The sequence below is a fragment of the Ostrea edulis genome, chromosome 1 (genome assembly GCF_947568905.1).
Source record: "Ostrea edulis chromosome 1, xbOstEdul1.1, whole genome shotgun sequence".
NCBI classification, from domain to species: Eukaryota; Metazoa; Mollusca; class Bivalvia; order Ostreida; family Ostreidae; genus Ostrea; species Ostrea edulis.
Genome location: NC_079164.1, coordinates 72,456,434 through 72,472,138, shown reverse-complemented (window position 1 = coordinate 72,472,138; position 15,705 = coordinate 72,456,434). Strand labels below are relative to the sequence as shown.

The 15,705-nt window shown below is 35.6% G+C and overlaps 1 protein-coding gene across 2 annotated transcripts; it reads right to left on the bottom strand.

The window, feature by feature from the left end:
• Positions 1–1,570: 1,570 nt before the first annotated feature.
• On the bottom strand, positions 1,571–14,371 carry LOC125682613 (uncharacterized). Of its 2 annotated transcripts, none has more exons than XM_048923293.2 (8): positions 14,305–14,371; positions 14,021–14,226; positions 12,327–12,477; positions 12,126–12,191; positions 10,660–10,872; positions 7,919–8,131; positions 2,741–2,828; positions 1,571–2,060 (listed from the first exon to the last, which is right to left on the bottom strand). In XM_048923293.2, the coding sequence occupies exons 1-8, from the start codon at positions 14,345–14,347 to the stop codon at positions 1,766–1,768; spliced, it is 1,275 nt and encodes a 424-aa protein (XP_048779250.2). In that variant the 5' UTR covers positions 14,348–14,371; the 3' UTR covers positions 1,571–1,765. The 2 variants fall into 2 exon arrangements, with proteins under 2 accessions (XP_048779250.2, XP_048779251.2); XM_048923294.2 differs by having other exon boundaries at positions 1,571–2,039.
• Between the last annotated feature and the right edge of the window lie 1,334 nt (positions 14,372–15,705).

Sequence of the window (15,705 nt, the reverse complement as noted above, 5' to 3'; positions counted from 1 at the left end):
AACAATCGTGTTCACATACCTGCAAAGAGCTATCCACTTTTTTCTAAAATTTTCGTCCGTTTGGAAAACGATACAAATGGCAATTCGTGGTACTTTTATCACTACGATGATTACACCCATACGCGAAGCAGTACACCATGTTCCCCGAAGTGCTCTTTCGGGAAAGGAGGAGCGCGAGACTTACAAAACCTATTAATGCTGTATTACTTATCATTTAGGTATAAAAAATCCCAAAATGAAAATAGGCACTTCATTTTCCGTTTAAATGAAGATTTTCATGGCACAATATTTTATCTCCTGGAATTGAAGAGTTCCTATAGTCTGCTTTTTCTAGTTACTGATACATCGAATCTCTACATACCAACTTGTATTTCGCTAATTCAAAAACAAACTATAGGAACTCTTCAATTTTGGGAGATAAAATATTGCGCCATAGAAGTCTTCATTTGAACGGAAAAATTAGTGATGGTTTATTTTATGGACTTTACATATTTAGACGGTAAGTAATACAGCATTAATAGTGATAAAGAGTTAGTTTAACAGTCAAGTCACTTATTTGAAACAAACAGCAGTGTCACCTAAGTGCACATTAATTGCTAGAACTGGCTGAAAGTAAATTTCCAGACATGAATTATGAAGTACTGCTCCGAGATTCGGTGAAGGCGTCAGTCAAAATATTCAGCCGAGCCGAATCTCAACCGAGATTATACCCGCCTCTGTCTTGGCCGCGTTAAACCTAAGACGTAAACTTAAGCAGTGATTGCACTTTCGCGTAACGCTCGGCATTCAGAAGTGAGAATCAAGGGTCTTCGGATATGACCTTATAATCGGAGGACCCGTGTTGCGGCAGGCGTTTGCACGTTAAAGAACCCTCGCTGCTACAGCTGTAAGCGCTAAGTATAGATCTACATTTCTGGTACTACATCTACAACTGGTGACGTCTCAATATGAGTAAAAATTTCTCGATAGGACGTAAAACTAACACACAAACAGCTAAGCTACTAGTACTCGCTCCAATAATCCACGTTTGAGTGTAGGGTGCCGGTATCGGAATGTGTGGGGGAATCTAATATTAGATTGCTGACCATTTGTTTTACATTTAATTTATTTTAGTCGTGTATTTCATTATTTTTGCATAGACTTATCTCCGCATATGTCACTGACATATGTCATGTACCATTATCAATATAGACTCCGGTCCTCTATCTTTGCTTGTCGTAAGAGGTGACTAAATTGGGCGGTCCTTCGAATGAGACCGCAAAAACCGGGAGCCCGTGTCACAGCAGGTGTGGCACGATAAAGAACCCTCTCTACTTAAGATTGTAAGCTCCGAGCATAAGCTTAAATTTTGCAGTCCTTCACCAGAAATGGTGGCGTGTCCATATTGGTGAAAGATTTACGAGCGTCCCGCTCGTGAATCTTTCACCAATATGGACACGCCAATCAATATACTATCAACGTTAATCAATATACTATCAACCAACCGGTATAAAATGTAGTGCTTGGCCTCAATCTAATTTCACAGAAAGAAACTATATGATGCGTGGACACTCAACTAATAAAACATATCGGTTATAAACCACTGAACATTTATTAACTGATGAATTGAAAACAATTCAAGGGAGTCCGTTAGTTTGCACGTCTCATTTTCAAAAATGAAAGCACATACATTTTATCAATTCAGCTCCCAAACAAAACTCGATCAAATTTTGAAATCTAGGAATCTTTTCTAAACCATTGATAACAGTATTCTAAACCTCGGATGCTAGTGTACTTTGATACTTGTAAATTTGTTCTTTTGGAAGGTGGTGTTTATTGGTGATGATGACCCGTAAATGTTTATGATACCATCATTCACACGTGGCCTCCTAGTAAACATTCTGTCATATGTGTTTTCTGGAACCTCAGCGTAGATGGTCGATTCAACATTGTCATCAAATAAAGAGAAGTGCTCTTCTGGAATAGTGTCATAGAAGTTGTCCAAATTGCAAACTGTTTTGCTCGAATCAAGTATGTATTTTCCACTGTTTGTTGGTCTTCTGAAATTTTCCATTGAACGACTTAAATAAAATAATGTGAAATACAATGTTAGAGATATGAAATGCATATAACGACCATATTTCATATCTAGTAAATGGGTGTTGGGATTTTTAAAATCATATTGTAGGGTTATGAAATAAAAATAATCCAAAAGAGAAATTTTCAAAATTTTGATTACTGCTTGATTTATTTCACTTTGAATAATTAAAAGTCTATGGCAATCGCATGTTTTATTAAAATATTTTAAAAAGAAATTGTAATTTCATACAAATATCTTGGTAAAAAGTTAGATACACTTTCTTTTTATGAAAATATGAAATGAAATTAAATCATTTTCCGCACACAGTTTCAGAAAACTAGGTTTTTTCATATTTTACCCAACAAAAGTATAAAGTGCATAAAGGCCAGCTTCTAATTAAGTACCAGTCATGTGGATTTAATCTGCTTTTGTCTTTAATTATTATTTAACAATGCATATTTATTTTGATTGAAATCATTGAAATTGTTCATTATTTTTTCAATATATATTGAATACCTGTAAAGTTGAGCGAAAAATACCTCTTTTTCTCACTCTAATTATTTCTGTATTTTCATTATCATTAAAATAGGTTTTTATCTCTTTGTATTTCAGTAAACAGAAATATATATATATATATTCAATGTTTTATCTACCCATATATACACTAGTGTAAAAGCATACCTTCTCCATTGTTTGACTATATAAACACCTACAGCTATGAACGCATACGTAATCACGACCGCACAAGCACCTCCCACCACAAATGTAACTGAAAGCAATTGAATTATTTTTCAAGACTGCTGTTATGTTTTTTCTTCCAAACAGCTATAATCCTATTAATCAACTAGAGTTAATAATAAAATAACATACGTAATAAAACGGTCGGCGTGAATAATGAATTAAGCAACAACAAAAATAACGTCAATGGCTTGGTAACGGCAAGTAAATAAAAATTTACACACCAAAAATGAATTATCGAATAGTATTTTCATGAACATTTCTAACTTGCAAATTCAACAATTATATGTTAATTTCGTATGTCTTGCAATTAATAAGTTTTGCAGTAGCTGTTGATAATTCTATCTATCTTAGATTTGGTAAGGTTGATATAAACTGGATTTTTAGCTCTTCTGAGCCGAAGGCTCAAAGAGCTAATGCTATGGCCATTTGTGCGGTGTGCATAAACTTTTTAGAAAAAGGGCTATAACTCAAGAACTCCTTGGCCAATTTTTTTCAAATTTGTTACAGGGTATCATTGGCCCAAGGGCTTTCATACATACTAAATAGAGGGATGTGACCCTTTAACAAGGGGAGATAATAAGGAAAATACAAACAAAAGTAGTGGTTGCTAAAAAATCTTCTTCTCAAGAACCACTGGGCAGATTATCACCAAACTTACACATAAGGATGAGGATATGTTGTAGATTAAAAATTGTTCAAGGCATTACCCTGGGGCAAAGGGCGTGGTCTCAAGGTCACTTCAAAGTTGACCTAAATTTATATTTCCTTAAATCTTTGATATTTTAGTCATTATAAGGACTAGGATCATCAAATTTTGACAGTTGATGCATCTTAGGACCTTGTGTCAAGTTGTCTCAAAAGTAGGTCACGGTGACCTACTTTTTGAATCTTGCAGGTATTTATTTTAAAATTAATTTTGATGCATATCTTGGACACTTTGAAGCCTATGATCATCAAAACTTGTCAGTTGGTGGATCATGGGACCTTGAAATGCGTCAATTGAAAAATAGGTCACCGTGACCTACTTTCTGAATTTTATGGCTTATCATTTATAGATATATTTTAAGTTGTTATTTCAAATACCGAGAGGTTTAGAATCATCAAATCTTGTAAGTTGATGCATCTTGAGGCCTTGAAACATATTTATAAAAAAAGTAGGTCACAGCGACCTACTTTTTCAATTTTGCAGATATTCAAATTTCACATTTTCAATTTCAGATGCATATTTTGGGCACTGTAAAACCTAGGATCATCAAACTTTGTCAGTTGATGCGTCTTCAGTCTTCGGTTTGTGTCGACCAAAAAGTAGGTCACCGTGACCTACTTTTGGTATTTGACAGCTAAATTACTATATTTCAGACACTATTTGACCTACAATCATCAAACTTTGTCAGTTGATTCATCTTGAGTCTTCAGAGTGTATCGACCAAAAAGTAGGTCACTGTGACCTACTTTTGGTATTTGACAGTTATATTTATATATTTCAGTCACTAATTGACCTACAATCATCAAACTTTGACAGTTGATGCATCTTGAGTCTACGGAGTGTGTCGACCAAAAAGTAGGTCACCTTGACCTACTTTTGGAATTGGACGGCTATATTTATATATTTCAGATACTATTTGACCTACAGTCATCAAACTTTGTCAGTTGTTGGGTCTTGCATGTTCGAAGGGTTTCGACCAAAAAGTAGGTCAACGTGACCTACTTTTGGAATTGGACGGCTATATTTATATATTTCAGATACTATTTGACCTACAGTCATCAAACTTTGTCAGTTGTTGGGTCTTGCATGTTTGAAGGGTGTTGACGAAAAAGTAGGTCACCTTGACCTACTTTTGGAATTGGACGGCTATATTTATATATTTCAGATACTATTTGACCTACAGTCATCAAACTTTGTCAGTTGATGGGTCTTGCATGTTCGGAGTTCGCTGACCAAAAAGTAGGTCACCATGACCTACGATTGGAATTTGACAGCTATATTTCAATATTCAGATACTAATTGGATTAAAATCATCAAACTTTGTCAGTTGATATTTCTTGGGTTCTCAAAATGTGTAAACCAAAAAGTAGGTCACATTGACCTACTTTTTTTGAATTCTTAGGATTTAACTAAAGATTTAGAATACTAAGAGGCTAAGAATAGAAATGGTGGGGTTGTACAATTTATCAGAAGAGCGATTCTAGGCCCTTGGGCCTCTTGTTTCTTTTCTTCCTAAGATGTGATGAAAAATCAGCTAGCCTTTATACCCCCACGTAACATAAAACGTAATCCAGCCTACAAAGATGTATGGAACTCAAAGCTAATTAATTAACTTTATTATAAAGTTTACATATTTTATATCTACATCTGTGATGAATTATTAAGTAAAGAAGAATCCGGTGTTGTATGTGAAGAAGGTGGTATCAACATGACCTATTTACATTTTTTCAACAAAACAAAATGGGAAAATGTAATTTTTATATCTAGTGATCGGTCATTTAAAAAATACTAAATGTTAAACACCACTCTCATTCTATTCGCAAGTACTCTGTAGTTTATATTTAAAAGATACTGGAACTCCCCATTGACAATACCTTCGTAGTGTATTTCAACAGTCAGTTGGAATTTTCATGGGTACGAATTGTGCTCCCTTATTAGCTGACTTGTTTTTATATTATTATGAGGCAGAATTTATTCAAAACCATCTGCATGAGAAGAAAGAATAGCTATATGGCCTTCAGCTCGACATTTAGATACACAGACAACGTTTTATCTATTAACAATTATCACAAATTCAAATAAGCTTAAATTTAGTACCCTTAATCCTCACACAAATTATTTGGCAAACATTTCATCTTTTACCAAATATCCATCAGCTGGTTGAGGAAGTAAGGCTAACAGGATTGACATGACAGTGACATTACAGCCAAGAAACAATGTGATTTTAGGTTGGGAATCTTCCCGTTAATAAAGTATTAATAACCACGAAGGAAATAATACGTTTAGAAGCATGAATTATGATGCCAGGAAAAACATGACTGACTTCAATACGGAACACTTTTCCAAATATATACTAGTATATATACATACATGTAGTGTCATAAATGAGTCAACTTTTATTTATTTTACTGTATAATTCATTGAAAACAATCACTTCTCTAAATCATTTTTATAAACTTATCGAGATTCAATTTATAGTAATTTTTATACAATTAACAACAATGATATCTGCAGTGTATGATATCGGTGTCTTTTCCCAAAACAACCATGCACATGCACATATTGTAAGACTGTAAGATTGATTGATTGAATATTGTTTAACGTTCCTTTCGAGAATATTTCACTCATATGGAGACGTTACCACTGCCGGTGAAGGGCTGCAAAATTTAGGCCTATCCTCGGCGCTTATGGCCTTTGAGCAGGGAGGCATCTTTAACGTGACACACCTGCTGTGACACAGGACCTCGGTTTTTGCGGTCTCATCCGAAGGACCGCCCATTTAGTCGCCTCTTACGACAAGCAAGGGGGTACTGAAGACCTATTCTAATCCGGATCCCCACGTGATGTAAGACCGTAAGAACACCACACTCAATAATTTTACTCCATTCTATTAAAGGATTATACATGTATAAGGAAATGTAATGCTTAAAGTTGATGATAATGTTTCATTAGTCATATTTTTGCAATTGCTGGTAAAAAGATTTTTTTAATACAATGAATAAAATTTATGTGCAGATGTTTCGTATGAAATGTTTTAGATTTCATAAAAGTTAAAGCAAAAGTTAATTCAGAATGAGTGTTCAAGCAAATGATATTTTACAATGAAATATATAGCGTAAACGTGAAAGTTTATTACACTATGCTGCATATATAGAAATTGTGCGTTTAAAACTAGTCTGTTTTCAAAATTGCATAATAACAATGTCGTGTCTCAAAACTTGAAATGTTTTAACAAGAGTACCACAAACCGTACAATATACGCCCGTCGGACAGCAAGCATTTGACTAAATATCAGCCAATCAGGGCAATATCTGTATCCGTAATGGAAAAAGCCTGGAAAACTGTGTGACCTATTTTCAGTCCAAAAGTAAGTCAAGGATGGACCAATCCAGTTGAAGTGCAAACTGAACTTGTATTCCTCTGAGAGGAAGTCTATGACTAAATATCAGTGCAATATCTGTATAGGTAATGAAAAAAGCCCTGAAAACTGTCTGACCTATTTATAGCTTAGAAGTTGAAGTTTGTTTTGCATTGCACACGCACATACCTACACACATTTGTGACAAAAGTAAAGCACGATACAAAGTAAACAAACAAAAAGGCTGGGCATTTCTGGATTCTATACACACATGCACGTATACGCACATGCATGTACACATACACTCGCGCACACACTCACACTGTCACTTAAATACCTACAGACACGCACGAACGAACTCATACACACATGAACACAAACCCTTTTTGCAAAACAAAAGCAAAGTTGGGGTTTGGGACAGGGGGCTTCGGTGGTGACCATTCGTGCTCGGGTATGACCTAAAATTGACGACCATTCGTGCCCACCCTTATGACACATTCGGTCGCCGGGCGACGATACGTGCGGCATGTTTGGTCGCTGGCGACGAAACGTGCCGCACAAATGGTCGTCGGCAACCAAACGTACCACACGTATAGTCGCCGAGCGACCAAAGGTGCCGTAACACTTATGACTATAACACTGTGGGGTTTTTTATATCATTTTTATTGCACTACGGATGTCCGTAACGAAATCGCCCTCGGTTATATGAACCCGATTTTTCATATCCGTTTTTTACGGTACGACCAAGCGGGTTCAAAAGTGTCCTGACGTCGAAAGGATACATGTTTTAGATGAAACAGAAACTCTAAAATCGTGCAGAATATTAGGTCCTTTGATTAAACAACCCTTCCACCGCAAATATTAATCAATTCATGATATACGTGGACAAAGAAAATAAATTTGAACCACTACCGACTCATCTGTAACATCCAGCGCGGATGTGCTCAAATGCGACTTACTTGCTTAAACATTAGTTTAGGAGTAATCGGCAATTTTAATAACATATATCTAAGTTGTTCACTGCGTAAAATATATAGCGTTGTGCTGACTTTACCTATTGATGTATCGTCTGCTTCTTCTGCTACTTCCAATTCTGTCAATGTTCCAATCATGCTGGTCAATTCCAATTCAGCAGTATTCAGGGACCTATCAGCTGAATACAAAGTCTCAGTAATTGGTACATTTGGCGCATCGGTCGTAACTGTCTCCCGTGTACGTGTTGTTGGGGATAAGAATGTCGTTGCTGAATTACTCAAGGGAAGAATATCTGAAGTACATAACATTTCTAGTTGCTAGATTATATATTTCTTGATATATAAAATGTGAATATTTACATCAATGATATACGAATGGACAAACGTCGTTAAAGACACCAAGAAACAATGCAATTTTTCATTTGTTGAAACATTATGCAAAAATTACCAGGTGTGTACTTCCATTTAGAATTTAATTTTTTCTTCACTGTTCGCTTCATCAATAACTGTCCAACCCGTTATTTCAACAAATATGTGTAAATACACCCTTTTACAATAATACCTTAATGCTCTATGTTTCTAAGTACTGCAAAAGATTTGAGCAAAATAAAGATGATTACGATACACAGTAGCGGATGACCACTTCGAATCGACGGTCGGCTACTACTCGACATGATCCGATGAAGTTAAAAAGTCTAGTCTTTAATTCATCGTGAGGAGTGGTCGTGTAAAGTGATAGGTTTCGATGTTATTGATTTGGGAAAAGTTTTGCGATTTCAAGTTTACTAAGATTTCTTTAGAATTGTTTAGAATCCACATTTGATTAACATCACTTCTGACATGTGTAATCACACAGTAAGTTTGAAGTTTCTCCTTCACAGCTGTTAATATTTTCGTCAGAAGCAACGATAGGTAGAACACTTATTTGATCCAACAATGTATCTTAGTTTGTAAGCGTTTTTATGCAGAAGGATATATATTGTTAAAAGTTGATGATAATGTTTCACTAGTCATATATTTGCAATTTCTGGTAAAAGGTTTTGTTTTGGTTTTTTGAAAAGCATGAATAAATTTTATGTGCAGATGTTTCGTATGAAATGTTTTAGATTTCATAAATGTTAAAACAAAACAATTCAGAATGATTGTTCAATCAAAGGATATTTTTCAATGAAATACATAGCGTAAACGTGGACGTTGACTCATTTATTGTGCTACGCCGTATTTATAGAAATTGTGAGTTTAAAACTAGTCTGTTTTCAAAATTGCATAATGACAATGTCGTGTCTCAAAACTTGAAATGTTTTAAAAATAGAAGAAAGTTCATTACACGTATTCTTCAATTTAGCATTTCAAACATCAATTGCCTTTCGCTACTGCTTTAAAATTAAAAGGGGAAGCAAATCAATCGAACTTTGCGTGTAGGTCCAGCGTCCGTGTTTGCCAAACTATCTATTTTGCTTATAGGAGTTATGAGATTGATATGGGGCTCATGGCGGGTGTGACCGGTCAACAGGGGATGCTTACTCCTCCTAGGCACCTGATCCCACCTCTGGTGTGTCCAGGGGTCCGTGTTTGCCCAACTATCTATTTTGTATTGCTTGTAGGAGTTATGAGATTGATCACTGTTCGTTATCTTCACCTTGCATTGATCACTTTTCGTTATTTTCACCTTTCATGTAGAAAATGTGGAATTTGTATGTTAAAATAACTGGAAAAGTAAATGTGAAAAGGGGACAGACCAGGCCCCCTGCCCACCTCAACGTCCTATTCCGACATGCCTTGTACATGTATAACATTTAGACAAAAAGATTTCTTCAGTAGAATACAAGTATCTGAACTGTAATTTAATTTTAATTGTTTCCTTTGTAAATGTAGTTATCAACAGACAGCAAATTTCATATTTAATCCTTAGAAAATCAGACAGCAAAAATAGCGGGGAAATCTGTATTTTGTCGTCTTTTCGTTATTTCGAGATGTAAAGATGCTAATTATTGGTTTTGTCGTCTTAGCCTCGAAAAGACGACAAAACGACAAACGAAAAGACAACACAACAAATTAAGTCGCTAACTTGCAGGTTCAGTTTGTCGTCTGTTTTCGTCTATTTTGTTGTCGTTTTGTTTTGTCGTATGTTCGTTATTTCGAGGCGAAAAGACACTAATTATCGTTTTCTCGTCTTTTCGTATTGTTGTCTTTTCGCCTCGAAAAGACAACAAAACGCCAAGCGAGAAGACGACAAAACGATAACCATCCTTTTGTCATTTTTTCGCCTCGAAATAACGAAAAGACGACAAATTGTAAAATGATTACATTTACAAATAATCTAACAATTTTTAAAAAGTTATTATGTAATATGCTTCAAATTTAATAAACAAATCACATTTTTATCAAAAGTTGAAAAATCTATCATTGCAGAATGATTTAAGAAATGGGTTTTAATTTTTTCTTTCTTGATGGCGATATCATAGGTAAAATTGGACGAAAAACTTCATAATTTTTACGGTACGACCAAGCGGGTTCAAAAGTGCCCTGACGTCGAAAGAATACATGTTTCAGATGAAACAGAAACTCTAAAATCATGCAGAATAGTAGGTCCTTTGATTAGACAACCCTTCCACCACAAGTAGTAATCAATTCATGATATACGTGGATAAACAAAATAAATTTCAATTACTACCGACATATCTGTAACATCCTGCGCGGATGTGCTCAAATGTGACTTACTTGCTTAAACATTAGTAGATGTTTTAGGAGTAATCGGCAATTTTAATAACATATACAAGTTGTGCTTTGCGTAAAAGATTTAGCGTTATGCCGACTTTACCTATTGATGCATCATCTGGTTCTTCTGTTACCTCCGATTCTGTCAATGTTCCAATCATGCTGGTCAATTCAAATTCAGAAGTTTTCAGGGACCTATCAGCTGAATACAAAGTCGCAGTAATTGGTACATTTGGTGCATCGGTCGTAACTGTCTCCCGTGTACGTGTTGTTGGGGATAAGAATGCCGTTGCTGAATTACTCAAGGGAAGAATATCTGAAGTATATAACATTTCTAGTTGCTAGATTATTTATTTCTTGATATCTAAAATGTGAACATTTACAGCAATGGACAAACGTCGTTAAAGACACCAAGAAATAATGCAATTTTTCATTTGTTGAAACATTATGCAAAAATTACCAGATGTGTACTTCCATTCAGAATTTGATTTGTTCTTCACTGTTCGCTTCATGAATGATTGTCCATCCCATTATTTCAACAAATATGTGTAAATACACTTTTTTACAATTATGCCTTAATACTATATGTTTCTAAGTACTGCAAAAGATTTGAGCAAAATAAAGATCATAACGATACACATCAGCTTATAGGAGTTATGAGATTGATCGCTATTCGTTATCTTCACCTTGCATCAGCGGATGACCACCTCGAATCGACAGTCGGTTACTACTCGACATGATCCGATGTAGTTGAAAAGATTGATTGAATGTACATGTTGATTATTTAACGTCCCACCAAAGAATGTTTTACTCATACAGAGATGTCACCATTTCCGGTGAAGGGCTGAAAAGTTTAAGTCTATGCTCGGCGCTTACGATATTTGATCGGGGAGGTATCTTTATCCTGCCACACCTGCTGTGACACGGAACCTTAGTTTTTGCAGTCTCACCCGAAGGACCGCCCCATTTAGTCGCCTCGTTCGACAAGCAAGAGGTATTGAGGACCTATTCTGACCCGGAGTCTTAAGGGATTAATTAAAAAGAAAGTAAAATCAATATATACATGTGACAAAGTATGGACTTTCAATTATCATGGGGAATGTTAATGCAGACCAATGCTACAAAAGTAGCTTCCAGGAAATTCATAATGTGAATAAAAATGGAAAAAGAAAAATATTTAAAAAAAAAAAGAAAAGAAAAGAAGACCATGTCCATGTAAACTGTATATATCTCAGGTATAATTATGACGAAGGCCTGCGTAAAACAAAGCAGAGAGAAAGAATGGAGTGTTGGACTTATGTCCTAGGATAATATACTTAAGGGCACTGTATGTACGTGTTGATTTTTTGTTGCTGAAATTTTAATTCCTTTTTTTCCCATGTAAATCTTTAACGGCATCTTATCCCTCGAAAATGTAATACTCTGATCATATGATGTAATTAAATATTCAAGCGTCTCTTTAAACATTGCACGATACAATTTTTATCCTGAGTAGCTTTATTTTCCGACACCACCCTGAAACCATTGCATTTATGAAAATAAGTATTGAAGTCAAAAAGACTACTTTACCCATCTTTGTTATGGATGAAAATGCACTTGTAGAGTGATTCTCTGGCTGATCTTTACCTCCTGTAACTATATACACAATTACTGTTATCAGAGTACCATAATTCTGTAATACATGTATTCAGGTGTAAGGAGTACCTAGTGGATTAACAGGCATATATAGGATGGAAGTCAACGTTCAAAGTTAGTAAACAGATGCCCAACCTTTCCATCTGAGTTTGAAGCCCTTGGCTGTATCTCGCCCGTCAGTAACAAATGATATTCTTGTGACGTTCCCGGTTACATTTACTGTAAATGGATCCAATTGACCACATTTTCGTAGAAATTCGCTACAGCACGGGTCGATCTCCGTTATCTTCAAAGTCAATATCAAGATTCTTTAAACCATTCAAACAGATTGCTCTCTCTTTCCCTCATTTCTCCTGTGCATATACAGTAATACAGTTTTTCGCACAATCGTATACCTCTTTCATCCGGATAATCTGATTCTAATTAAATGTTAATTTGGTTAGAACTTTAAGATCTGCAATGTGTTCACATGGACAACATTTCTTGTACATTGTTCCGCGCATGACCAGTGTTTAAATCGAGGCAGATTACTGACCAATATGTTGATGTTATAAGGGTTTAAAGAGTCTAATTTAAAGTCAGCATTTCGCAAATTTTATGGTCGTTATAACGATCTAGTTTGCCAAATACAACCTATCATTGGGTCAAATGCTGTCTGACGTGTTTCATAACAAATTGTTAGGCCGTTCCTTACACACTGATTTTCACTGCGGATTACTCCGATCACCTGATCGAAAGATAGGGCTCATGGCGGGTGTGACCGGTCGACAGGGAATGCTTACCCCTCCTAGGCACCTGGTCCCTCCTCAGGTACCTTGTATGTCCAATGGTCCGTGTTTGCCCTACTCTTAATTTTGTATATTCTTTATAGGAGATATGAGATCGATCGCTATTTGTTATCTTCACTTTTTCATTCAAAACATAGTAATTTAAACGGCATCAAATTTTGAGGTGAATGCTTCATTGAATGTCTTTTGGGTTAAACATCAACGCATGTACTTCCTAAAATATTACTAGGAAACTTACATGTACTTCCTAAAATAGTACTAGGAAACATACATGTACTTCCTAAAATAGTACTAGGAAACATACATGGGATCTAATAGAATCGTTTTACAGCTCTAAAGATGAGACAGAGAAATTTCAAGTTTATACATGTACATGCAAGGTGAAGATAACGAACAGTGATCAATCTCATAACTCCCATAAGCAATACAAAATAGATAGTTGGGCAAACACGGACCCCTGGACACACCAGAGGTGGGATCAGGTGCCTAGGAGGAGTAAGTATCCCCTGTTGACCGGTCACACCCGCCATGAGCCCTATTTCCTGATCAGGTAAACGGAGTTATCCGTAGTCAAAATTAGTGTGCCAAGAACGGCTTAACAATCGGTATGAAAAACACGTCAGACAGCATTTAACTCAACGATAGGTTGTATTGGCAAACTAGATCGTTATAACGACCATAGAATTTGCGAAATGCTGACTTCAATCGAGACTTTTGAAACCTCTGTACCATCAACTTGTTTGTCAGTAACTTACCTCGATTTAAAAACTGACTATACGCAGAACAAGCTCTTGCATATCGAATCAGTTGAGATATATAAACACCATATGCAGATGATAATGAAATATTGCTACATAAATATGGGAAGTTTATATGTAAATACATCCAATGGATTTTAGTATACAATGTTAAGAACGGTATTAAAAGAAAATGGGTTCGCGATAACTTCTAATAAGAATCGTCAGATCCTTGTATGAATTAGAACAAAAATGGTACATGATCAAGATTGCTTGCTCAAACCTTATTGAAGATATTTCTTACCGCTACAAAGTCGTTCTTGCATTCATCATCCCTATTTATGATGATGTTCAGATCATCAAATGTAAAACTAACAGTCATTTCAGGCTGTTCAGTTCTTATAATCCAGGTGTAATTGACATTGTTTGGATAACTAGGATAGCCCGGGGAGGTGATTGTACCAGAACGACCAGATAAGTTCTCCATCCTTTCGTCAGCTAGTCCACAAGCTGTTCAAGAAATGTTTAGTGGATTATAGTTGATATTCTTTATTCACTCTATTTACGTTTCAGTGTGCATGTACTTACCAAACCAAACCACTGAAAGAAAATGTACAAGTTTTCTCATCATATCTATGTTGATGCAATTGTTCAAATAGAATATTTCGAACTGTACGTGGACAGGGAAATAGACTCGGAAATATTATTATTCATTAATATTTCCGCATTGATCTGCCTATAATTTTAAATATTTGTAATTACAACAATGCTTTTAAAATTACTTAGAAATAACCATGTTAGTATCTACAAAGAGGTTTTTTAGCCGAGTTGCGTAGCAAATCTCGGCTTTTAAATTGGCGAAGGATGGGCGTCCAGTCGGGCGGGCGGCGTCCACAAAAAAAAGGCTTGTCCAGCCTTTAACTTTCATACTCTTTGGTGCATCTTTTTGAGACTTACATAACATGATCACATCCAAAAGAGGAAGGTTCCTATTTATTTTAATGTTAAAGGTCAAGGTCACTTTATCACTAAATGCCATAGATTTGAACTTGTCCGGTCTCTAACTTTCATACTACTTGGTGCGTCTTTGTCAGACTTGCAAATTTTTATCACATCCAAAGGAGGAAGGTTCCTATTTATTTTGAGGTCAAAAGGTCAAGGTCTCTTTTTCACTATATATTGTAGATTTGGGCTTGCCTCTAACTTTTATACATGTACTTGCTGGTGCATGTTTATCAGACTTCAAATCCTGATGACATTATAGATTCATGTTGCTTTTGAAATCCAAATGTCAAGGTCATTATCACACTAAATACCTATTCCAGCCATTCAAAGCTCCATACTTATAAACTATATCAAATACGTTCATGTTTTTACTTCGTGAATGCAAGAGTGCATAATTTTTCAAACTGCAACTCGGCCATACGCATCTTTGATACGTTTAGGCGATAATATTTGTAAAGGTTAATAAAGAACTCGAAAATAAACTTCTCAATGCATCATGCTCGTCAAATCAAAAACTTAATTATGTTGATCTGTCCTAATGATCTTCAAAATGCACGAGAAAGTTTGTAAATTTTCCGGGTGGATCTGTCAACTTTTAATTTTCTTACATTAATTATTTATGTTACGTTAAAGAAAGGGATACAGTGGATGTAAATAAACATGATATGTTATATTTGTTGTATAAATGAACAATGCTACAGGAAGGAAGGATTCTAAATTCATTATTTATTCATGGATCCTACAATTAACCACATTCGCTAGCCAAGGGTTTACGATCCGCTCCGCTTCTCTGTAACCCTTGGTTGCTCTAAAGCGATTTTCTTGGCTTTGAATGGCTCCCTCCAGCGGATGGAGAAAATAACCCTGTTTGGATTACATCATGCTTATCTAATGAAAATGCGTGTTTCAGCTCTTGTTTTTAAAAATGTTATTTAGACATGGCTGCGCTCAGGGAGTAACGCAAAGTGGTATATAAATCATTCA